This window comes from Hypomesus nipponensis, chromosome 24 (assembly GCF_054491055.1).
Source record: "Hypomesus nipponensis isolate SF chromosome 24, ASM5449105v1, whole genome shotgun sequence".
Taxonomy (NCBI): domain Eukaryota; kingdom Metazoa; phylum Chordata; class Actinopteri; order Osmeriformes; family Osmeridae; genus Hypomesus; species Hypomesus nipponensis.
Window position 1 is genome coordinate 3805191 of NC_140384.1, and position 25839 is coordinate 3831029.

The window sequence follows — 25839 nt, forward strand, 5'->3', positions numbered from 1 at the left end:
GACTGTGGCCATTACCAAGTTAGAATGACCAGGAAGTAGGGCTGGAGGGAGGCCAGATTGGTACTTTCCCCCTACCAGAGCTAATTGTTGCCTGGGGCAATCCACGGGACTACTCCATAAGCTTTAAATTCATGAAATGTCAACCCCCGTTATGGTAAACCAATAGTTCAAGATGAAGCCTGTACCTGCTGAGTAAGATCAAGCGTCCAGGCAGGGGATTCAAACTTTGATTTCTCATTACTGTTCCTAACTCCCTGGTCCTAAAAGCAGACATTTAATTCCAACAACATCCCCCCTTATACCTTGATACTTTCAAAGCGTCCCATATCATTAAAGCGTCATATACTTCTGTTATGTCCTGAGGTCTAATCCATAATCTAATTTAAAGATAGGTGGATTACTGTTTTAGTAAGAACTGGGGCAGAGCTGCACAAACTATATTCTGCACTGCTGTACATATATTATAAATAGAACATACTTGGTACATGTAATTAGAGTGGAGCTGGTGTAATCTCCTGAGTCTGTAATACTGTGCGATGGGGCCTGATGAGTGAGTTCTCATACAAGCGGTTTCCAGTCCCTCGGGCTCGCAAGATATATGTAACATAGCTCATGTGTGTGTGTGTGTGAGAGAGAGACGGAAAGAGAGAGCAAGAGAGACAGAGAGAGAGGGAGAGAGAGCAAGAGAGAGAGGGAGAGAGAGAGAGACAGAATAGGTTCTTTGGTTGACATGACAGAAGTTTATTGTCTCCTATTTTAGATGATGTCCTCATGCCTCAGCTGTTCAACAGTGCAGCAATGAGAGTCTTTGTTTTTCTGGAGCCGGTGTCTTATAAGCACTGCTCCATCGCTGGCCGCTGAGTTTGACATTGTACAAGCGAGGTTCGCATTGGTGATGGGGGGCAGCCAAAAATGAATAATAGATTTTGTTTGGGATTTTGTTTTCCCTCTGTCTCAATTCTAATGGAAACAGTGGAATCGGAGCCAAAGGCAAACCTGGAAAGAACCACATCACAAGTGGTTAGGTGGGGGGGGGGGGGGTCTAAGCAAGGGCCCGGGACATAGGTTAGAATCATTGTGGACTCCCAGAGAGGGGGGTTTGAGAGTCAAGCCCTGCATTTCCTGGCACGGAGCAACATTCTGGGGTCCCAAGGGCTCTGCCCCGGCAAGGAGTTCAAAGAGGGTCAGTCTTGGGAAAGCAGCGTCCCCCCCATCCCATCCCCCTCCCCAGTGATTAGATCCCCCCTCCGTCCATAGAGGCATGTAGCATGTAAACATCAACTGCATTTCGCACAGACGCTTAAGACACGGATATCCAAGTGAACGCACATTGCAGCATGAGTTACAGCGCCCGTGGCTATTGACTCAACCTCCTCGACAACAAACATCCTGCTTTGAAATGAAAGTCTGGAGCGATTAGGAGTTTTGCTACGCGGAGTGCACGGCCACACAATGCATCCATCTTAAGTCGAATCTCATAAGAGACTACACGTATGGGAACGTTTGGGCTGTTTGACCATACTGTATGTTGTGGGGCAGGAAAGACTCTCCTATCCTTAGTGACTTGAAGACAGATGGAAAAGTATAATAATATGACGTGTGTGTCCCCCCCTCCCCTCAGAAATGTATAAAAAGAGAGCCTAAATTAAGATTTTTATAAGTGGTGGGCAGACAAGGGGACTATTTGGATAAGGGTTCATATACATATAAAACCTTTTTATGATTATGAATAGGGAAAACAACAAAAACATATTACAAATATGCTGCAGTCTTAATGGTCTGGTGATGATCGTACGTGTGTTCCAGAAACATTGTTATAGCACCCTTTTGTTTCATAGTATAGCATTGCAGAGAGAATTGGTAGTGTAACAGTGTCTCGACAGTTTATCAATAAACTAACCAGCTCAGATAAATACTGATTTACTTATGCTGTATGTCCTTCTTGTAGAATTCATACATAGTCCAGAACAGGTACCCTGACACATCACCCTCCGATTGCTTGGTATGGGATGCGAGCGCCTCTATGTGTTACTGATCTGCGACGACCTTTCACCTTTGGGATTCCATTCACAGCAGGTCCGGTACAGTCTACAGGACCCGGAGCCAAGAAGCTTTGTGGCACGCATTCCTCCTGAATCTTTATTGGCCATCACAGATGGTCGTAAATGACACAAAGCGCCATGCCACCAGCCCCCCCGCCAGCCCAGATCAACCATGGGGCCTAGCGGGGTGCCCCTGTGTTCATGATCCCTGTCGCCCAGACCCACGTTCAGCCTACGTTTATGAGCCACAGTCAAGCAGAACTACCTTCCGACACCGCAGTTGCTTTCCAGGCATTATGTTATAAACATAGGGCCTATCTCAGTGTAAGGTGAGGTGACCAGTTTTCTTATGTGTTTTTGGCTCTTGTATGGTTGCTTACCCGAATGTATGGCAAGAGACTGCAGTGTTGAAAAGTCGTTTTGGCAATATCACTGTGCTCATTTCCTCCATTTCCCCTGACAGTATCACATTTTTTAAGACATCCTATTGTATGGCCTTAAAACCATGGACACATCCTAAATTACTTTAGAATGTCCTTTTTTAGTATACACACTGTAGCAATGAATGGATGCATTTAAAATGGCATTATCTTCACAAATCTGAGACTAGTGAATTACTGTTGAACGTCGCCACGATTCCACAACAGCCTTCAGATGAGCCTTCATGAGAGTAAGAATTCATCATTGACATTCCAGAACTCCACATGGTGGTTGAGGCAACTGCAATCACCGGCAGAGGTCTCAGCTGGGACTGTAGAAAAGTTACATTGCGGCGTCGAGTCGCAGAGGAGTACACCAAGGATTTCACAGCAGTCTGGAAAAGATGCATGAACACGAAGGAGACGCCTCTGTGAATGGAAATATCGCACGTTTGTTCTAAATAGATAAACAGCGACTGTACAAACAAGGGTATCCCTCGAAATTACTTCAGAAGTGTGCGCTTGTTCCTTATAGACAGCAACTAGGCTACACATCTCTGCTACAACCAGGACGCAAAATCCTTTTTTTCGGCAGTTGTATTGATATATACTGTACGATGTTTTGCCGCAATCAAACCACAAGAGCTACAGTTGCTCGCGGCTCTGCTCTTGAAATGGAAATACGGCGAGGGAAGTTCAGACGGAGCGTTTTCTTTGACACGTTACAGGTATGTTTACGATAACTGATCGCTTAACAGTAAACACAATGAGCTTCGGCGTGGTGTCTGGGAATAAACCAGAACTTTCACTTAAATGTCTGTGCGGGACTTTTCTGGAAAAAGTCTGTATGGTCCTGGTTTTACACAAACCAATAACCGTGATTTGGTCTGTTTTGTGTACAGTTATTGGTAAATGGTGGATAAAGCTTGATCAAACCTTTCTGCTGCTGTTGATGAGATTCCTACCGTAATCATCCATTTACATAGAATTTGCCTACAATGCCTTTATCTCTGAGTTGGAACTCTACCGTCTGATGCACACTTTGCTGGTTATAGTCACATTAAACATCTGTTGTCGATTTGCTACTGTTGTTTGGAAAGCTGACAGGCTTAAATATGCTTTAATTCTAACCATTCTTTCACCCTTATTTTTAAAGTCAACTTTTAATATAATTGTTTCGATGCAAATACTCACTATACTTACACTAATAGGTCTGCATTGCGTTTCTGTAGAATCTAAAGTAAATGGGAAAACGCGGAGATGTGTATGGTGCGCCTTTCAAGTCACCGAAAAGGTATTGTAGATTAGAAATGTGACGTGAGGTACATCATTGTGATTGCAGCATAGGCCTGGTTACTGCTGACTGTACTATGAGCTCATATTTTGAGTGTGGCCTTTACTTCGCATTTTTATAGGAGTTCTGTTGTTTCTTCAAATAGCTCACTTCCGTTTTGTCAGTTAAGCTGTTGATGTCTTATTTACGTGGGCCGATAAGTCTCTCTCAACTGACCAAACAATCACTGCCTTCTGACAGCATAATCCCTTCTCCCCTCCTCATACAAGATGAATGTGTATTTCAGCCATTGAGGTCCATGTTAATGACATCCTTTTAAAAGACCTGAGAGTTTATCCCAGGCCTGCATGTCCCTCCCTGTAGGCCAGCAGAATGATAACAACCATTAGTCCTCTCAAAGCCTTGGTGCAGCCACTGGCATATCAATGAAGCCTACCACGCCACTGTGAAAGAACCCCTTTCACCCTGGCCAGCCTTGTTCAGGGATTGTGTGTGTATATGTGTGTGTGTGTGTGTGTGTGTGTGTTTCCAGAACTTCCTGCTTAACATACAAATAACAGCAGCCTACTCAAGCAGTAAGCTAACTGGGTAGCCTGGAAGATGAGACATCCATTTGGTTATGAGGGATTGTCAGAACCAATTGGACCAGAGTCCATACCTTGCATCAATGTAGTGGTGTATAATGTTTATACTGGACTTGGAGGATGCGTAGCAGGCCCGGGTTTCCATAGCGATACACAAGGGCAGAAGAAGGAGGAGGCAGGTCCAGTAAGGTAATAGAAGAAGCAGAGAAGACGCCTTGAGGATTATACCTTTGAAAGTGTCACATAGTACTAATATAAAACGGACTAGTCTGCCTGCTGTCAATACAAAAACGACCCAAATCTTCCTGTTTTTATTCATTTTCCTACTCACTTTTTACCCACAGTCCATCAACTCCTGCTGTCACTTTATTTGTTTTCCTCATGTGTTTTGAGCATACTGCTAGCCTTAGCAATGGGATTTAGGAAAAGGCACATCCTGCCCGCTCTTTCTCCAGTCTTTACACCTGCGAGTATTCGGCCATCTGCAACTGTGTTGGAGGGTAAAACCATCAACATCTGCTAAGCGCAGCGAGAGCAGTATTCCTCGGAGGGAATATCGCTGCCCTTCTTTGGGGATTGTTGATGGGACATCCATCTGTCTGCTCTCAGAGGACGGACACTACTGCTGAATCAGCACGCAAGTCCGCCTGGCAGCTTTAGTGTGTGAGTGTGTGTGTGTTTGTGCACCTGTGAACGTACGTGAGCTCCGACGTGTGTCAGCCGTGTCTGTGCACGTGTTTATTTTCTCGGAATAACTCTCCCACAGTCGTCCCCTCAGCGGGGACTCGGACATCTGCCTTTCTACTCGCCGGCCCCTCAGAACGCCCGCGTCTCTGAACGCTCCCTCAGACCGGGGTCTGTTTTGCTGCGACAGCTCCCGCCACCCAGGCACCGCGGCAGGAGACAGCCCACGGCGCATGCCCGAGGAGATGGAACGCTTCGCGGCTCCAGCTTCGGCGGTGACGTTTCGCTTCCCCCTGCGGATCCTGTGGAGACCGCCGTGGTCACCGCATTGGCAGATATGAAAGGGCCAGGAAGTGGTTAGGTGTGTGTGTGTGTGTGTGAGAAAGAGAGAGACACACCCATCCACCCACTCTCTCCCAGCCTACCGGACCATGTGACCCTGGCTTGAAGGCTGCCTGGCTGGGCCTCAGGCCTGTGGTCTGTTACTTTGCCTCTATTTAAAGTGATCTTATTTTCACATAACTCTCTCGGATCTAAAGGAATTGTACTGGTGTAATCAGTGGGGTGTCAACTCCCCCAGAGTTTGAGGGACACCAATCGTGGTGGTTTCAGGTCTGTGAGGTCGAGTGCGAGTGTGTGAGGTAAGGGGGGGAAAAAAAGTCTGAACAGGAGCTTGATATAGCAGGGTGTGTGGTGCTGTTGGTTGCGCGGAATTCCCTCAGTATACCACAGCCCCTGGGAAAAGTTCCCCTTCTCCTAAAAATATGAAGACACGCAGCATTTGTGCCGCCTGAATTTTTTTGAGTAGCCTGCGTTGTGGGAATGCGACAAAGCTGGGTGTCGGAGCTTCAGTCGGACACTGAATGTGACTCGGCAGAAATATCAACCGCTAAAGCAGCCCATCAGTGTCGTTGTTTAGGCTGTGTGGCGTGTACACGTGCTTGATTGTCTCCAGACTTCCTGCCTTTGTCTCTCAGTCGCGTCGGGCCGCTCGTACCTTTTGCAGCCCACGTGATGTCAGCGACGTTGCCGAGACAACAGTGTCGGGGAAAGCAGGAATCGCGAACCCGTAACGGGAGCTGCTGTCGAGGAATGTCGGAACTTCCTCTAGGCCCCGCACCACACGGGGCAGAGGCCGGGCAAACAATAGCCTCTCCCCTCAGTACTCAGGCCCAGATTGCTGCTCTGTTCTGGGGAACACATGCTAGGAGAAGGGTGTCGGGCGCCCTCTGAGGCTCCCCCGGCGTGGAACATTGTGTTGCGTGACAGCCAGGGCTAGCTGATACCGGGGTGAGGTCTGCCCCCCAGCTAGGCTCTCTCTGTGGGACAAAGCCGGCGCTCTTCAATCCCCCCCCCCCTTTGGGAGGCTTGCTTGGTATGCAGTCGCTCGATATCACAATGGAGCCCTGCGGTGGAGCGAGTCCGTTCTAGAATCAGGGTTAGGGTTAGGGAAGGGAAGTGGCCAATCCTGTTGAGATCTGTGTGCTTTCGTACATCGGGGGATGTTGACGGCTGCCGGCCCATCCGTGGTCCGCAGTCTTATCTCACCCAGTGACGGATGAATGGTGGGGTTGGAGCCGGACAGGGACAGTGGAGGGACTGTTCCGTCCTGGTGCCACACTAACAGGATGTCCCCTGCCTGCCACGTCATGCCCTCCCCGGACCCAAGGCCCTGTGTGTGTGTGTGTGTGTGTGTGTGTGTGTGTGGGGGGGGGGGTCTTATCTTAGCTCAGCCTTGGAGAGAGAGAACAAGCTTGCTGGACAGGACTAGGGGCATCCCCGTTAGAAGAGAGGGGGGTTGAGGCGGAGGCATGGACGTTAGGGTGCTGCTTCCAGGACTTGTTGTGAATGCCATTGGGCTGGTTTCCCTCACACTCATTTCGCTCACACTCTCTCTCTCTCACACACACACACACACACACACACACACACACTGTTCTGAAGCCTCTTCCAGAGGAGTACACAGGAGAGAAGACACACACGAGCACAGGAAGTGAGTCAGAGGTTTGTACACTCGGCCCACGCGAGCAAGTTATTTCCCGCCTCGCACACCCCTCGCAACTCCGCGCCTCCACCGGAGGACAGCGAACCGCTCCTTCGGATTCGCGACATGACGTCGGTGCAGTCGCAGAGTTTTCTGGCGCTTGAGTGAACACACACACACACAGACCCACAAAGGCTTTCACACACACACACAAAGACAATGACTAACGGACGGGGACTTTTTTTCACGGGCCTCCAGTCACAGAGACAGAGAAGGCCTTTGTGCCTCGGACTCCTGGGCTGCCTCGAGCTGAGACCTGCCTCGTCCTCGACCAGCGCGTCTGGGTGACATCACACCTGGACGCCGTCCAAGAGGCCAGGACAGGAGCTACGACCTTGACCCCCCTGCATCGCACCTGTCACAGACAGACTGAAGGGCATGGTGCCAGAGTCTGAAAGGTCATACGTTGTCAGTCTCACATCACTTGGCTGTGTAGCTTGTCGAAGGCTGTTAATGAATAAATGAGTGCATTTTCACTGTACCAAGGTGTTTTTAGACTCAATTTAAGACTGTTATAGAGGGAACTGTAGGATGAGTACAACATGGAATAGCCATTTGATATATTCTCTTGTATTGTATCCGTACAGATGGGCAAAACGGGGAAGACTAATGGATGTCCTGCTTCGAACAGATGTTTGCACTTTCACACATATTACTGAGATGCTGGGAAAATCGAAGTAGGAAAAATGTCTAACAGCCACATCTTGATAAATCAAGGCTCATTCTCTTTTTTTTATTTCTTTTCCTGAAGGCAGAGATAATGGCTAAAATCACTTGAGCTCTGCTCTTGTCTCTTAGCCTTATTCAGTGCCCCCACCCCCTGCTCTTACCAAACCTCTGGAGAGCGTGTGCGTGTGCGCGTGTGAGAAAGTGTAGTCTGCAGTGTCGGTTCATAAGCTCATGTAAAAGACTTTCCTCATCAACCTACTTTCCTGCTCTAGAAAGCACTTCAATCAAACAGGAGACACACTAATAGTGCTTGTCTTAGTCTGTTCCAGCTCTTTCCCTTGTCATATCAGTCACACTATCTCACTTGCTTTTCAAGTGGAGACACTGAAGTCTCACCTTCACCCAGTCCCTCTATTTCCTCCTCCTGCCAATATTTCTCCCCCCACCACGCACCTACATGACAGATCGCGAACCACAGACACCGAGAGAAGGAATGTTTGGCGTCTATTAATATTTAAACGGCCTCGTCACTCATTGGTACGTAGGGTATACACGAGACCCTCACCACAACCCAATACAACACTGATAAGATTTACCCACAACCCACACCAGCACTCACAAGAGCAAAGGACCGACACGCTTCCAGACTCGTTCCAGACTCTTATTTCGTCAACTCACCCTGGGACATGTAACTGCCCTCCGGCCCCTATGAGACATGTAGGTTATGGGGTACCCATCCTGAAAGCCTATAGCTGCCTCCCTGGAGGCAGTCTGGACACTGCTGACATTCCGCACCCCAGACGGCTCAGTGTGTGTGTGTGGTTTTCCCCGGTTTGGGATTGTTTTAATTTGATCAGCTGAAAATGTCCGATACGCTGTTGTCATTTGTTTGTTTTAGCTGGTGTTGTCTCGCGACCGGTCGTGTAATGGCCCTGGAGAATTGAGTATGTGTCCAGTCCTGTTACTCATGCATATGGGACCATTGTCCACCAATCAGATTGTTCAGTTTACCACACTGGACAAAACTTGTTTAAAAAAGATTCATTCTGCTAAATGAACAGGGTTCCATCAGAGGTGACATAGGGTTTTGTCGTCTATACACAGTAGTTTCTATATACAGTTCTACGTGTGGTGATACTGCCATCGCAAGCACACTGGAGGAATTCCTTAACGCCAGTAATCACTGTCAGCAATCTGTCAGCAATCACCACGGCGACAGAGAATTTTGGGCAGACTTAAAGATGGACACGTCCAGCAGAACAGCAAGGTTATGTACTGACCTGCGCGTCTCTTTCAAAGCTGCCATGTGTCAGTGCAGCATGTTACTCCATCATCACAGGCATTACCACCCTCAGGCATGTTACTTCATCATCACAGGCATTACCACCCTCAGGCATGTTACTTCATCATCACAGGCATTACCACCCTCAGACATGTTACTTCATCATCACAGGCATTACCACCCTCAGGCATGTTACTTCATCATCACAGGCATTACCACCCTCAGGCATGTTACTTCATCATCACAGGCATTACCACCCTCAGGCATGTTACTTCATCATCACAGGCGTTACCACCCTCAGACATGTTACTTCATCATCACAGGCGTTACCACCCTCAGGCATGTTACTTCATCATCACAGGCATTACCACCCTCAGGCATGTTACTTCATCATCACAGGCATTACCACCCTCAGACATGTTACTTCATCATCACAGGCGTTACCACCCTCAGGCATGTTACTTCGTCATCACAGGCATTACCACCCTCAGACATGTTACTTCATCATCACAGGCATTACCACCCTCAGGCATGTTACTTCATCATCACAGGCATTACCATCCTCAGGCATGTTACTTCATCATCACAGGCATTACCACCCTCAGACATGTTACTTCATCATCACAGGCATTACCACCCTCAGGCATGTTACTTCATCATCACAGGCATTACCACCCTCAGGCATGTTACTTCATCATCACAGGCATTACCACCCTCAGGTTCAGTCGCTCATAAAGTGGTCAGGGAATGTCTGTGCCAGCCAGGCTGCCTTGCACCACCTCTCCTCATCCTCTCTCCTAACCTCCTTTCCCTCGTGTCCTTGTCTCTCGTTCCCTTCCAGACAAAGCCAGAGTTCATTCCTTTCTCCTTCATACAAAAGAGCTCTTCAGCACCTGGGCTTAGAGACTGGAATCTGGGCCCCTTCCTCAAAGAGGAGTGTGTGTGTGTGTGTGTGTTCATATGCTTATTTCTGTGTGTGTGTGTCTAAGTATATTCATTCACGGATGTCTGTTTGTACTGTCCTGGTCTGTTCCTGCTCAATGACTAATCAATTACAGCAAAGTTGTGCAATTTTGCAGTGCAACCACCCCCTAAAGGAACATGTCGACCTGACCAAGCTAAAACATGTCGGTGACTGAGCATATAGGGGATCTAGGGGTGTAGTATTCCCCCACCCAGGGCAAGTGCAAGTCGCAACCCCGCAAAAGGGGTGAGGGGGGGGGGGGGGGGGGGGGGGCGGGCGATCTCTGAACTAACAACAATGTCACTCGCCATTGTGAAAGTGACCACAGCGTTTTGATAGGCAACAGGTGTTGACTCTGCAGGGGCTGGGGTCACGGCGCAGTCTTACGACCCTGCATGCCGACAGGACTGTGTTTGTGGACTGGGGCGTGTGCTGCACAATGTGGTTGCAGTCGTTCTAGTATTTTTTTATTGTTTCCCCCTCACCTTTTGTGTATTCCCCTTATTTCAGTTGAGGCCAGGTTTTCCTGCAGGCCTGCTCAGGTGATTGCACACCCTACACACACACACTGTTTTTCAGTCCCTCGTGATTGGCCGTCGCTCTGACTGGCTGTCTCTGTGCTGCCGGGCTGAGGAACAGCCCCAAGATGGGTCTGTGTCTCTTGAGTCCTGACCTTGTTCTCAGCCTCCTCCAATCCTCTGGGACATTTAAATGATTTTATTTGCACTTGCCCCTCTCTCTCTCTGTCTCTCTCTCTCTCTCTCTCTCTCTCTGCCCCTCTCTCTCTCTCTCTCTCTCTCTCTCTCTCTCTCTGTCTCTCTCTCTGCCCCTCTCTGTCTCTCTCTCTCTCTCTCTCTCTCTGTCTCTCTCTCTCTCTCTCTCTCTCTCTCTCTCTCTCTCTCTCTCTCTCTCTCTCTCTCTCTCTCTCTCTCTCTCTCTCCATGCCATCATGACAGAACCGAGCATTATGTATACAGTTGTCTCCCTCTCATACGGTGAGTGTCATGTGTATTAGCCTCTCTAACAGGGTTGCTTTTCTCCAGCTGGAGACAGAACAACGTCTTAACGGAGTTTGGAACACAAACGTCTCCCAGTGCTGTCTGTTCCCATGTCTCCAGGCAAGCGCTGGGGTGTTCCTGCTCTGTTTTCTGTACAACTATTCATGTTTCGCCGTTAAGTTTGGTCTGGCATGTTTTATGGCTCTCTCATGATTTCCTGTACAGCCACTGTGTGTGTTAAGAGTTTCCTACACTGTGACATGTGACACTGTGACGTTCGTGGAAATCAGCCCCCAGAGGGCGCCATTGTCTTATTTCAGATGCTTTCACCTCAACGCGAACCAAACTCACCTCATCTTTTGCATTAAACTGAAAAACGTTTACTGTAATTTAACACATCTAATTGTATTTTAATACACCATGTATTTCTGGGAGTGCACCAATGATTCTGCACAAACCGATGAGCCATTCAACTCCTGCCGGTTAAGAGCTTTAAAACAGCTCATCTCGCTGCGCACATTTTGCACTCCTGAAGATGGGAATCAATTGAGAATAAGTGTCTGATGGCCTCATTAAGCTTCCATTGAGCTGCAGCTCTGCAGAGCGATGGGACTGGAGCTTGAATGTATCCACCAAGGCAGAAGGGGTTACCGGCGGCCAGAGACAATTCTCTCTCGCTCTCTCTCGCTCTCTCTCGCTCTCTCTCGCTCTCTCTCGCTCTCTCTCGCTCGCTCTCTCTCTCTCTCGCTCTCTCTCGCTCTCTCTCGCTCTCTCTCGCTCTCTCTCCCTCTCTCTCGCTCTCTCTACCTCGCTATCTCCCTCTCTCTCGCTCTCTCCCTCTCTCTCGCTCTCTCCCCCTCTCTCCCTCTTTCTCTCTCTCCCTCTGGGCGGCTGCCAGAACATTCCGGCTGCAGCTGACGTGGTGCAGAAGTCTCCTGAGAGAGGAGTGTGTGAGGAGGAAAGGTCTGTGTCAGTGAACATGTGGAGCCTGTTAGCTAAGAGGTGTGTGTGTGTGTGTGTGTGTGTGTGTGTGTGTGTGTGTGTGTGTGTGTGTGTGTGTGTGTGTGTGTGTGTGTGAACACGAGATGAGAAGGAGGGAGGGAGGGAGAGAGGGAGAGGGAAGAAGATTGTGTGTGGGCCCTTCTACCATCTACCTGCATGCTGAAAGACAGGAGTGGACGTGTGTGTGTGTGTCTCTCTCTCTCCCCTCCTCTTTGGGAAAACAAACATTACACGTACTGTACAACTCACTTTGTTCCTGGAGAACTCAGACATTACCAATAGATATTACACACCTAGTCAGTGTTGAGTTGGTTTGCCCTGTCGTCATGTGTCTGGTTGTATATTGTTCCTCCAGGGGATTTTCGGGATAACTGGCCATGTTTTCAACCCATCAGATGATGTCATTAGGTAAACCAGGTGTTTGCTATGACACGCCTGACGCCCACTTTGAATTAGTGGAGAATGTTCCAGAATACAAGGCTGTGGGAATTAGGCAACATTAGTTTCTTCCTCCTGGGGGGGGAAAAAGTCCACATGACTTCTTTGCTCGAAGGCTCAGACAATGTTTGACTGGCTAGATTTGTGTCTGGGGGTTGAAACGGGATTTCCCTGCGTGCGTGTGCGTGCGCGTGAAAAGGAATGAATGTGTGTTCTGTTTTGTTTATGTATAGCTGTGTTTGCGTGTGTGGGAACCACAGTGAGGGTGGGCCTCCGTTTCCAGATTGGGGGGCTAGATGACAAGTCGGGGCACGTTCTGGTCAGGGACTCTGTTGGGACCTTGTGCTTCCCAACCCAGCCACCCTTTCTCCCACCTCCCACTGACTGTGGAGGAGGGTCGAAAGCCTCTCAGTTCTGACTTCTAGAATCTTCTGCCCAGTTGACTCTATTGTCTTGGTCATTAGTAGTGTAAAGGTGTTGAGAGACGATGTCCAGATCAGCACGGTGATGGTTTTCTCTCCCTGCCTACACACGCCGACAAATCGACGCCTTTCTTGGGGACGAACGTCAACAGTTTGCCGAGGCTTGATATCTCCGTCTCCCCCATTTCTGCCTACGCTCGTCAGAGAACAGCCCCCTCGAGGACGTAAATGCACCGTGGCCAGGAGAACGAACTCGCGCGGGGGAGCCGTTTGACACTGTCGAGACTCGCCCCTTTTGGGCCTGCTGTGCGAGCTGTGTGGCGCGAAGGAGGCTCCGAGTCCGGCCGGAGCCTCGGCCCTCGTCTGCGTGGCCCCCGTGCCGCGTCTCCCAGCAGCCCACCTCCGTTCCACCCCGTTGACTGTGGACAGGAACCGGTCCTCGCCACGTCCGTTCAGGAGCGGTGAACATGCCGGGCACGGTGAACGCAGCCCAACCTTCAGAAGTAGTTGCGTCAGTGTCAGACTCTTGAGGTGTGTGTGTGTGTGCTTTTATCTGTCAGCGCTCCCTGGACCAAGCGGTGTCAAAAGGCATCACAACATCAAATCATCAGTACCAGAATTGGTGTAAGTGTGGTTATCCTTGACAGGGTGTCATACAGCATTGTTAAGCTCCTCGCTGCTAACTGATTTAGCACATCTGGCTCCGCAAAAGGCTGACTGAGCTCAGCGCTTACCTGCACCCCCCTAAGCACCTTGCTGAATGGCGTGTGTTTTGTTCAGGTAGCTAATTCCCCTAGTCTGCTGTATTTGAGCCAGCCGCCACCAAGTTAGCTTGTCATTTAGATAATAGTTGTTTTCTCTGTTTGGTTGAACCTTCCTCCAGGCTCTAGTCGCTTCATTGTGGCGGTGGGCCTTTGTGTTTTGGTAGCATGCTTTCAATGGGGCTTATCCTTTAGTATGGTGTGCTAAACCTGACATGTTCAGCTGTGTGTGTGTGTGTGTATGTGTGTTATGGCTCTGTTTCATGTTTTCAAAGTGCCCTGTTTATGCTTCAAATGGATTTCACAGTCAATATTTCTGCTGTTGCTTTGGTGATGTCTCTGTGAAAGGGAATAAATCTATGCCTGATGGGTTGTGACTGGGGAATTGCCAAAAGGATGAAAAATAAGGTATGACCTTGGGATAAATCATAGATCAAAATACCTTCAAAAAATCATTGGCCAACTGTGTTTCCTCTCCACACAGCGCTGAGGGGATATTAGCTGCTCCTGCAAGGGAGAACCGCATGGAACATTCTCTCCATCCCCAACCACAGGTCCCTCTACGTTTCTAACGGTGTTTGAGGTTCTGAAGTTTTTATAAAGGGCTTGTCCATGGTATTCTTTTCCCCGCGCAGCATGGTCTTGCACCGCTCCACATGTCAGGTTGAGTTTCATAGGAGACGCGTCGGGGGTGGGGCTGGGGGTGGGGGCGCGTGGACTGGGGATGAGGGGTGGTGGAGGGGGGGGGGGGGACTTTGACACAGTGTTCGCCGAAACGCCGAACACCCTTCCCTGTGTGCGTTCTCCTCAGTTATTTCTTCTTCTTTTTCCCCACCTTCCTCCCCCTCCAGAACGATAAATCTCGCTTTCTTTACAGTGCGTAACCTGGTGTCGGAGAGAGATTAGCAGGGTCATTTAAGCTTTAGGGTGGAGGCTTCTCCTGGGGAAATGACCCGGTCAGGCCGCTACTACCCTGCTCCTGTACTCCTGAAGGCTGAAAGAGTTTGCCGTGTCCTTTGTTTTCAAAGTTTGCCGTCTTCTTGTGCTTTTATGCCAGTTAGACTGCAACGTTTTTGTTTGGGACATGGTTTACGGTGATGGAGTGCCGAGAGGGAATTATGTGTGTGTGTGTGTGTGTGTGAGAGGGAAATGTGTTGGTGTTTGAACACAAGAAGAATGTGTCCTAATGGCCCCGACGTGCCTTTGCGAGCTGTGTTTGAGATCACTCCAGTTTCCCATGAGCGGCTCAGTTTGTGGTTCACTCTTGTCGGCCTGTGGAACCAGAAGCTAACACACAAAACACACAGCACACACGTACACATACACACAGCACACACATACAAATACACACAGCACACACACCCAGTAACTGGAGGAGGAACAGATGAAACACAAAAGATGGACTGAGTGTCATTGGAAAAATCTTGTACAATGTTCTTTTATGTGGATTTCCTTACGGATAGCGTCAGTCAGTTACTCTGAGGCAGGGAGCTGGAACTCTTGGAAGATTCGACTTTATATCTGGAACTTTGCTTTGGAATTCTGTTTGTCTGTGGACTTCAACTCACTGAGGGAGGAAATGCTGTAAATAATATGAAGTAGGCTTCAACTTTAACTACAGGCTGGAGAGTTGTTGATAGAGGTTGTGGCTGGGGCTGAGGTTGTGTCTTGAGAAAAGACAAACATAAATGTGTTTTATTCAGTAATATAATTGGGAATATTTTGATTTCCAAACCTTAATAATCTTTTTTTCTACACACGCTCATCGTTTCTAAATGGACAGGATTGCCTCAATGGCGTGGCATGAATAATTCATGTGCAATGAAAGATTGACATCAATTATTGCTCATGGGACTTGTATTGTGAAATATTCATTTGAATGGCTTTCCCAAAAGCTATTGCCCTCGCGACCTACCTCCTTATTCATCATGCCCTTCGTTTCCCTCATCCGTTCCACTTGTTCAATCTCAATGTCAATTCTGGGGAAGAAAGAAACTGAATATATAGGTTTTGTTGTCTCACTGTTAATTGACTGCGGGGGCTCATATGGTTAGTCATAATATTTAACTAGTTTGCTGTTAGGCTGTGAATCCCTTTTCTGATCTTATCATCCAGTGATGGGTAATCTGACATGGTGTAATTTCATAATTTGGGTGAATTTAAAGGGGGCTGACTCTGCACTTTGCTGTGTAGTATTTGCTTGTTTAAAGGGCGCGGAGTCTACGCATTCTTCCTTATACTTTTTTGGTATTTTGCCAGAGGTGCTTTGTAGGGGTTAATTTAGCGCTGTTCTGCAACTCCTGCGGAGGCTCGGGGAGTGTAGGGCGCACAGAGGAGTTGTTGTGCTGTTGGCTCCCGCGGAGGCGATGCCCTTTTGTGGAGAGGTCTTGTCACAGCGGTCAGACGGCACTCACAATCAGGACGCAAAAACACAAAGAGAAGAATTGCATTAAAAAGGGACCATTCTTTCCCTTGCTGTCAACGAGGGGTGTGGACTGTGGGTGTTTGAGAAGCCCTTTGTTGCTTGGAGAAAGTAGTCCAGAAGAATACGCGCTGGAGACTAGTTGGGGATTTTATGAAAAGTGTTACTGTACACTGTCAGAGCAGTTGGAGCGCACTGCTACATTTGCTTGCGGAGAAGTCAGCACTCACAGCGTTGATGTTATGCAGTTCATAGACATCGGTTTGGATTCTAGATTTGGATTTTGACCGTTACTTTTGGTCTATCGTGTTATCTGTCTTGTTTCTTGATGGTTTAAAACGCTGTGATGGATCTATTACATTAGTTTACGTACCTTGGCAAAATGTTTTTCTTGTGCCAATATGAACTTTATTGCCGTGTTTCATGGTGAGTCTTTGTCAGACACTTTTTTGCCTCGAAGTTGCTTTTTGTCAAATTGAAAAGAAAATCTGTATTTTGGGATCCTTCCTTAAATGATGCCAATGGACAACAAATACGCCAACATGGAGGAAAAACTGCGTATTTTGGAGGACCTTAATATGATGTACATTCGTCAAATCGCCCTCAGTTTACAGGTAAGGTGTTCTACCCAAAGGTCCAGCGTCGGGAATGTTAGTATAGTGTCCCAACCCCGCACCTCATACCACATCGCACCGCACAATCCATTGTCCTGCGTCGTGTTATCGTCAGACTTCCTCAGTGCATTCTGAGTATTTCACATTTCCTGCTCGGGTTTGAAAACCATGGCGTGGCAGGGACACAGTAGCCAAAGTGAAGCACGTGAGACCTGTTGAGGCTCAGACGTCCCAGATAGCAGACTAACAATGAATCAACACTGAATCAATGTCACCTTGCTATCTGGGGTCTATCCTGATGTGTTCAAAGTCTATAATGGTTGATTAATTTTTGATTGAGTCACAGTTTATCCCAAGTTAATGTTACTGGTGTTTATGGCAAGTACAGTAATTGACTGGGCGAATGGACATCTGTTCTTTTGCGTGTTGTGTTCAAGTTGAGAGGGGGGGGCAACATTCGAATCTGTGTGACAAACAGGTCAGGTTTAATCTCTGGTGTGGTCTCCAGATGGTAGATCTCTCAATGACAGCAAAAAGAAAACAACACCACACGCAAATCTCTCTCGCTCGCGACCCCGGGTTCACACACACACACACACATATTCCTTACGCAGCTGCTCATATGGGACTCATAAGTCCCAGAGGATGTGTGTGTGTGTGTTTGAGCGAGAGAGAAATGGTAGAAAAAGGGGCAAAGACAGCTTGTTGTAAGTCCTGGGTTTAAAGAGTTTTCCGCTACTATGAGCACACAAATCAGGAAGCGTTCGAGGCTGGCTCAGCCCCAACGCGATCCAGAGCCTTCTCCCCAGGAGGAATCCCCACAGCGTCCCCCGCTGCTTCCATGAGCAGAGGAAATAGTCGAAGCGCCTGAGCGTCTCAGCGAGGAAAGACACATGGTCACTGGGAAATTACATAGCCACTATCCAAGGCATAGAAACAAAAAAACTAACACGTCTCATCTTTTTCTCCCCGCAAAGTCGCCACTGAGTGAGAAACGGCGTGCGCTGCAGCTGTTGTGTGTTAGTGCGCGGAGGGCCGGGGCGGATACAGGCTGGGTGTCTCTCTCGGTGACGACGGGAATGCCAGTGTAATGGCCACGCCAAGGGTGTGGGGGTGCGGGAGGTGAGATGTGGCGCGGTGCTGGTTGGCATCACCCTGGCCCGGGTGGCGGTGGTTTCTCTTTGTTCTTCCGTTTCAGCTTTTTTTTAAAGAACGACAGGTGGCGAGTTGGCTGCCGCCGTCTGTGGCCGGGCATGCACATGGGGCATGCCAAGCGCATCCTTTGTTTCTGTGTGTGGGCCTGTCTCTGTTTTTCTCACTCTCGCTCTCTTTCTCTTTCTTTCTCTCAGTCACACACAGACAGACACACACACACACACTACTGCTCTCTCTCCTGTCCTCAGGAGAAGACACGTGGTGCCCTGCCCTAACCACAGCTGTATCACCCAGACAGGGACCAGATGGGTCTTTGCTTTGGGCCAGCCAGACCCACTTGCGTCCTAGACCCCGAATCGAGCACATTTCTACCCTCCCGTGTTCCTGCCTCTGGCGTGACCTCCCCCACCCTCCTGGCCGTCTAGTAGAAAAGGCGACCGAACGCGCGCCCACGAGTTTGACTCGGAGAAGGGGTCGATCAGCCTCCGAGACAGCCAATTACTCTCACTCTCTGACAGAGCCTCCTTTGACAGGCTGATCTTGTTTACCGCGCTGCGCTGTTTACCGGGGGAACAACCAGCGAGTCTGCAGGCTGAATGTACCCTCTGTGACGGGGGGATAGACAGTGGTCTTGTCCTTTTCACCCAGAGGAGCTCACACAGTCGTCTGTTTTTAATTTCCCAGTTAGTGTTACTTGGACAGGACTGGATCGCTCTTTCGTTTGGCGCCCGCCTGACCGGGTAATGAATTGATCCGTTTACACGCAGCGGTGTCCACAAAGAGTGACCCCTTCCGCCTGTTTCCCCACTCGCTATCTTTCGGGATATCTGTCTCTTTTAATCGCCCATCCCTTCTTCCTTCTCTCTTTCTCCTTCCATCTCTCTCCTTCAATCTCTCCCTCCTCACTGCCGTCTACCCAGAGTGCATTACCAAGAAGAGATTCTTTGTATGTGGCAGAACTGTGTTTTCTGCCCACACTCCTCCAGGTAATGAATATAAAGTTCAGGATGTTTCATAAAAGTCCCGCGGCCTATGTGCAGTTATTAGAGTGTAGACCCTTGATGTGCTGTGCGGCTTGTGGAACCCTCCAGTCACATACTGGATGTCTGGGGCTTGAGGTGAACATCGTTCCCGGCTCAATTTGTCACGCAGGGGGCAGCAGTTATGAGTTTTTTTGTTGTTGGTGGTGGTGGTGGTTTGTTTTTGGTGGTGGTGGTGGTGGTGGTGGTGGTGGTGGTGGTTTGTTTTTGGTGGTGGTGGTGGTGGTTTGTTTTTGGTGGTGGTGGTGGTCGGGTAGAACCAGGGAACACACCCCCAAGCGAGGCATTCCATAGCTGACGAACACCTCTTAGTCAGAGCTCCCAGAGGACAGTCACCCGCCTGCGCTGAGCTTTGGACGGAAGCCTTTTTCTACTTTCCGCCCCTTCCTCTGGTTTGTTTTAAGTTCGGGCAAGCCTGTTTGGGACGGGAACACGACCACACTCTCGACTCCCGCCTTTTTTTGTTTGTTTGTTTTCTCCCGCGTCCGTCAGTGGTCCGTTTTACAAAGCTCGTAGGACGGCCAGTAAAACACCTCCCTGGTGCCGGCTCTGCCGCGGAACCTTTTGTCTCCGGAATGCAGGAATTCCCAGCCTCACAGTGGTGGATGATGGGAACAGGAAATGACCCATGTGAAATGAGTGGTCTCCAGCAGAGAGAGTCAGCATGATGTCACACAACATCAGGACACACGCATGAATAAACAAATATTCACTGACACGCACCCATATCAATCATTGACATGTGCGAGTTAAAAAACGAAGTTCCCGGGTCCAGAATATAGTTCCTTATCCTGTTCTAAACCCCACTGGTTTCCCCCCCTGTCCTCTTCCATGACCAGAGGGGCCCTCAATGGACACCCTTGGCTATAATTAGCCTGCGGCCGGCGTGTTCTGCAGATCTGGATGAGAGAACGAGGTCACGCAGGTGGCACGTTTCACTATGTCCTGCGAGGAAGGCAGGGTGCAACATCAGACCTATTCTATCTGCCGAGTTGTTTGTGGGCCAGGTTTAAGATGTCACCGACTGCAGCGGTCTGCCTCTCCTGTGTGTGTGTGTGTGTGTGTGTGTGTGTGTGTGTGTGTCAGCGTGGTTGACCTGGTGAGCTCTCCAGGGGTCTCGACCGGAGCCCAGTGGGATACTGGACATCCCGTTGCTCCTGACGATGCTATTGTGACGCTGCCACTGATTGGTGACAGAGTACACAGATCCCACAACAGCAGCTAGGGCCAGGTATGAGGGGATTGAGCTGACCCCAGCGCCCAGCCTATATAACAAGGACAGTTACAAGATGACTCCTGATTGTGACGGAAGAACAGACCATGTTTTTAAATAGGAGTTTAAATGTCATGAATGTGAATCCATTAGCAGACCATGTCTCTGTTCAATCCGGTATCAATCCTCGACCACAGTAATATCCAGACCCCTAATTTCTGCAGATTTATGTAACCGCATGTACAGAGAGCTCTGTTTGTTGTGTTGACTCAATGCAACACCATTGACCAACGAGTCACAGAAACGCCATACAATCTATACTTAGTGACATCCCAACCTGGAGAGTGGCCTTGGGTTGTTTCTGCCATTGCTGTCGACGTGGCGACCCACCTTTGACCCAGTGGCCGTGACTTGTGCGGGGGTCGGGGGGGAGCGGACGAGGAATTGGGTTTCATCTCTCGCCCGCCCCTAGATCCTAAACATAGCCACGGCATGTGCCCCTGCAAGAGCTCCTGGTCTTCCCTCCAAGTCCAGACGGAGCGTGTCGACAGGCCACATGCTACCAGCTAATCCCTCTATGAACCCAGTGGGCCAGTAAACCAATACGGGATCCATTTGGTACCAAATGGTCTGTGGCGAGGACTTAATATGCACTTGGTCTTTTCATTCATTCATTCTCACACACACACACACACGCACTCACACATTCACGCCCCCACAGCCTCTTGCTGTCTCCCTCGACTGTCCTTGTATCCATCCATTCATTCACGTACAGTCAGCAGTCCGGGTCCAGGCGCTCCCCTGACTGTGTTGGTTCAGCTGGGATCTTGTTTAGGGAGCCTAAGTTCTCCCAGACCTGCCTGTGAATGGCCTGCTCGCAGGAAAGGTGGCCTAACCCTCTCTCACACACACGCACGCACGCACGCAGGTCTCGAGCGAAGCTGAATACACACCTTTGACTGAGCCCCAAAACATTCCTCCACAACGGGTCACTTCATCATCTCCCCGCTGAAATGTGTGTGTGTGTGTGTACATCTTAAAGGAACGATGTAAGTTAAGATGCAGGATTACAGCAATTACAGGACACAGCTCGCTGAACCGCAGTCGCCAGTCATATGCATGCGAGTATCTGCTCCGGTGCAAGTTCTCTTGCGATGCCGAATCCGTTGAAATGTCTGCTCTGCTCCGTCCCCATGCGTCGCCGTGCCCGCCGCGTGCCCTATGGGGCTGGCATGGGAGGAAGGTGGTGGAGAAAGGGGGCATTGTATCAGGTCACCCACGCCCCGGGCCCCCCCTGGGGTCCCCAGTCCCGCCTCCTGGCCCCAGCCCAGTCCCTGCTGTGGTTAGGAGCTGAATGGCCACTCTGTGTGTGCAGGAACCAGTGAAAAGCCCAAGTCTGAGCCAGCTTCCTTTAAAAAAAAAAAAAAAAACCCAGCAGGCAGAAGCCGGGAGGGTGGTCAAACAAGACCTGCTCCAACAGCTTCAGGAGCGTGGTCAGTCACCCAGTTAGCGTGGGACCATGGAGAGAGTCTTGCAGGCAGCCCGAACTGAAAAGAATCGAGGGACACATCTAGCCAACCTGCTGAGGCCCGACGGTCCGGAAGCTTCCAGAAGCGTCTTTCAGAAAGCACCCCCCCCCCCCTAAAAATACCCCAAAATAAACATTTAAATTGCAAAAATAGTCAGTAAAATAACAGAACTAAAATAACTTCTGTTGAATTTATTTTTGTGTCATCAACAGCATAAGTCGCTAGCCGGTGCCAGTAGAGAAAATGAAAAACGTCATATTCCGTCGTAAAATACAAGCCATAAAAAAAAAAAAACGACTCTGGAGATGCAGCTGGCAGCCGTTGCTGTTTTTACAGATGCCTGGCTGACTTTGAATGTATATGAGTGCATGACTTGTTTGTGGTGTTTGCTCTCGCGTGTTTTGCTTTTGTGTGTGTTCACATGGATGTAATGTGTGTGTGTGTGTGCCCCGTTTGCTGCCTTTTGGAGATCCCAGTGTATTTGGACATGGATATGAATGAGTTTATGGGATTTGGAGACGGAATCATTGTTACCCGCCATGTTTGTTTATTTCTTCTCTTTGCCTGTGCTTATAATAACATAATGTTATTAATGAAATCTATCTACTCCCAGGGCGGTGCCAGCAACCTTGTGACTTTGACACCTAATGTCTTTAGTGTGTGTGTGTGTGTGTGTGTTCCTGCCTGCCAGAATGTGTAATCTAATCACACCACAGGAACCCTGGCGTGTGTGTGTGTGTGCGTGTGTGTCCTGGCTTGTAAACAGGTGTTTGCAAACAGCAGGAGGCTTATTTGCTCTCAAGTTTGATAGTTCCTGTCATTTGGGGCCTGGGTGGATCAGAGATACTTCACAATGCTTTGAACTGACTACCTTAAATAGACTTGCTTGTTGTTGTTGCATCATATCTGGTATTAACAGCTCCTCGTAGACCCCCCTCTTAATCACTGTTTTCGGGGATGGAAGGAGTTTAATTTCCGTACATCTCCCCCCTCAGAAAATTGAGCGCTGGCATAGAAAAAGGAGGCCTCGTTATTATTCACAGCCCACTGAAAGGTCGACATAAGAATCCAATTGCTCCACGGTCTTTGTGAAATAAGGATCACTCCGTTTAACACCTCCAGTCCTCAGAGCTGGGGGAGTGTTCAGCTGCTGCTGCAATGACGGACGGGTGGATGGAGGTCCCCTCTGAGGTTGCTAATCCCCTTCCCGAGGGGCATCTGCCAGCCCCGGGTTTTAGGATGGGAGGGCAGGCCTTGAGTACGGCAACTAAAAGGGTCCTGTGTTGTTTAGTGGGGCGCTGAGAGACATGGGAAGGCCGCCCAACCCCCCCCCCCTCTGCCCAACGATGATGTCAGTGGAACAAACCCTCCAGGACGGTGATGTCATGCTAATGATCTAGGGGTCACCAGCCCGGGGTCACCGTAGGAGAGGGGTGGGTGGGGGGGAGAGGGGGTGTCGAGGCACTGCCCCTTTTTGAAGTTGGCTGACTTTGACGTTTGGACGGAGTCCTCTCTCCTCTGGCTGCTTGTCACTGCTGCTCGCTCGTTCCTTCCGTCTGTCCTTCACCGTCCTCTCTCCCTCTCTGTGTCTCTCTTTCTTTCTCTGCCCCCCCCCCCTTGCTTTCTCTCTCTCTCTGTCTCCTTCCACATTCAGTGCCTCTCCACTGTCTCTCTCCATCTCTTTTTCACTCGTTTCTCTCTTAAAAAACTGTGGAAATGCCCCTGGATACCCCACTGGTTGGCAACAGATTGGGCCATACTTATTAAATTTGTTGGACTGGCAATATAGACAGCTCTGCCCAGTTAACACCCTGTCGGAGAGGAGAGAATAAGAGAAGGAGAAAGAGAGAGAGAGAGAGATGGATGGAGTGAGGGAGAGAGAGAAGTCCTCCAACAGAGAGAGCAGCCGTATGTGTGTCTAATCTTGTCATCACAGAGAGATGTAAAGGTTAAGCCAGATTACCTCAGCACTGGCGGAGGAAGGGGGGGGTTGGACTCCAGCAGGCATTTTCATTGGCTCTAGGAGGCACACACGTCATGCTCATTGGTCGCGCAGGACAATTGTCTGATTTGGAGACCCCAGGTAAACCCATGCAAAGTCGCGCCCCTTCTCAGACAGAATGTCAGTGGGTCAGTGCACTTGCACGTGAGACTCACAGTTATGTGACTTACAGACCCAAATGCTTATAAAACCTGTGTGGACCACAACCTATTTGCGGGGGAAGGGTTCCTTCCGAGAAACAGCCCGAGTTATATTAGCAGTGGATATGTTATTTCTTTTTTGAAATAACAACTGTACACGTTACTACAAGTGCAAAGCAACAGTTGAAAGCTACACGGTGGAGCCAGCCGGCCGGCAGGCCGAGACCTGCACACACTTCCAGGGCGCTGTCAGGGGAGGATGATGGCCGTGTCGCTTGACAGCCACTCCTCCCAGCTGGAGCTCATTCCTGTCCCAGAAGCGCCCGGGCTGCCCCGGGGGAAGGACGCCGTGCGCGTCACGTCTCTCGCCGTTTAGATGACGCCCCGACGACGACATCCCAGACCGACAACAACACCAGCACTGCACAAAGGAACAGACGAGGGCAACGGAGGAGACGACGGACGAGTGAACGGAAGGAGAGGGAGAATTCATTCAAAGCAGGGAGACGGTGCGAGACTGCTGAACGGCGAAGAAGGAAGTGGGCTATGGGGACATGCTCAGATAGGAAAAGAGATTTGGTTTGTTTGGTTAGTCAGTAGGAAGACGTGGTCCCTGAGGGAGAAGGCAGGAGAGGTCGTGTTGACCGAAGGAATGCACTGACAGGGGTTTCGTCACTAGGCCGTATACTATTCGGAAGACAAAGAGCAGACATGCAACTCCACCCATCAATTATTACATTTAATCGTATTTTGCGATCCCAGCGAGGGTTTTTTGAATGCTGCATCGTGACTCTGCGGTGGCCGACTCGAATGAGTTACGGACCCGTCGTCCCTTGTTTTCGTTGTGTATTTGAGTCTGCGTCTGAGCCTCATCTTGGATTAATTTATGGTTGTTATTTGTGGCCCAGTCCCCCAGTACAAGGTGAGCAGCAACTCTATTGCTGCTAGTCCCGGCTCCTGGAACTCTAATCCTATTTACTGTTGGCTAGGTTATTTACTGCTCTCTGACTCACACTGTTATCCAAACCTCTACACCCCCCCCCCCCCCCCCATACACACACACATACATACACACACAAAGTGTTATGATTTACCTTGATTGTTAGCATCAGAGCATAAGTAACTCTCCACAGCCCATCATTGAGCACTAACCCGACTCTCAGCGTCGATGTAGCTCGTCTGTTGGGCTACTTGACTGCGCTGGCCCCCTGGCTTTCGGCAAAGGGAGAGCGGGAGCCCGAGCCGAGCTCAAAGCGAAGCGGTTACCATGGCGAACGATCATGGGATGGCCCTCCTCCCTCCGTGGTCTTCAGCGGGAGGTGGAGGGGCTGTATTGACGGAACAGATGGAGGGATGGAGTGCGCTGGGATGTTGCTGCGAGGCCAACCCTTCCCACTCGTCCTCCTCCACCATCCTCCTACAACTCGCTCTCGAAAACCCTCCATCGACCGATCGGGTTTTGCATTCCATTTCTCAACTCCGTCTGTAAACAAACACAATCTGCTCTGCTTCTGTGGCGTTTTTTTTTTTTTTTTTTTTGACCTCAGCTTACCTTTTTTCTCCCCGTCTCCAGTTTCCATCCATCATTCTGTCATGTCAGACAGAGAGAACGGTTGACGCACCTCGAGGTGATCACCTCAGGCAAAATCTGGGGTTTCGAAAAGACAGCTGCCTTTGATCCTGAAAACCATGTTCAATCCGTTCTTTTTCTTGTCTCACCATGTCCTGGAACAACATGCTATGGTTGCAATAAATGAAAAGTACATGACTGTACATGACAGTACAGAAGTATGAATTAGCATTCATTTAATTGGTGTTAGTACATCGTAGTTTAGACAGATTTTACTGACAGACACCTGCCATGCCACAACACAAAGCTTGCAGAGGACCGGCTAATTCAAACAGTTAAGTCATTTTTGTGGTCAGCTTCATCTTCTTTCGCTCTCCGGTTTTATCAGCCCGCAAAATAGTTCCATCCATCACCCGCAGACAGCCCAGCGCGCTCCACTGCACGCCAACTTACTTGCGCACAGAAAGAGCCAAATGCTTTACACGCGTCTCAAGAGAGAGATGTTGTGATTCTAGAGAGGTCAAATCTGCATGCAGGGATAGGCACACAGG

General features: G+C 49.4%; 1 protein-coding gene across 1 annotated transcript in view; it reads left to right on the forward strand.

Annotated features, from left to right (window-relative positions):
• The first annotated feature begins 2827 nt into the window (after positions 1 to 2827).
• The window catches only part of rtkna (rhotekin a), a 43048-nt gene continuing 20036 nt past the window's right edge, over positions 2828 to 25839 (forward strand). The window contains 1 exon segment of the mRNA XM_084690234.1: positions 2828 to 3189. Within this exon segment, the coding sequence (XP_084546360.1) occupies positions 3079 to 3189 (111 nt within the window). The 5' untranslated portion in view covers positions 2828 to 3078.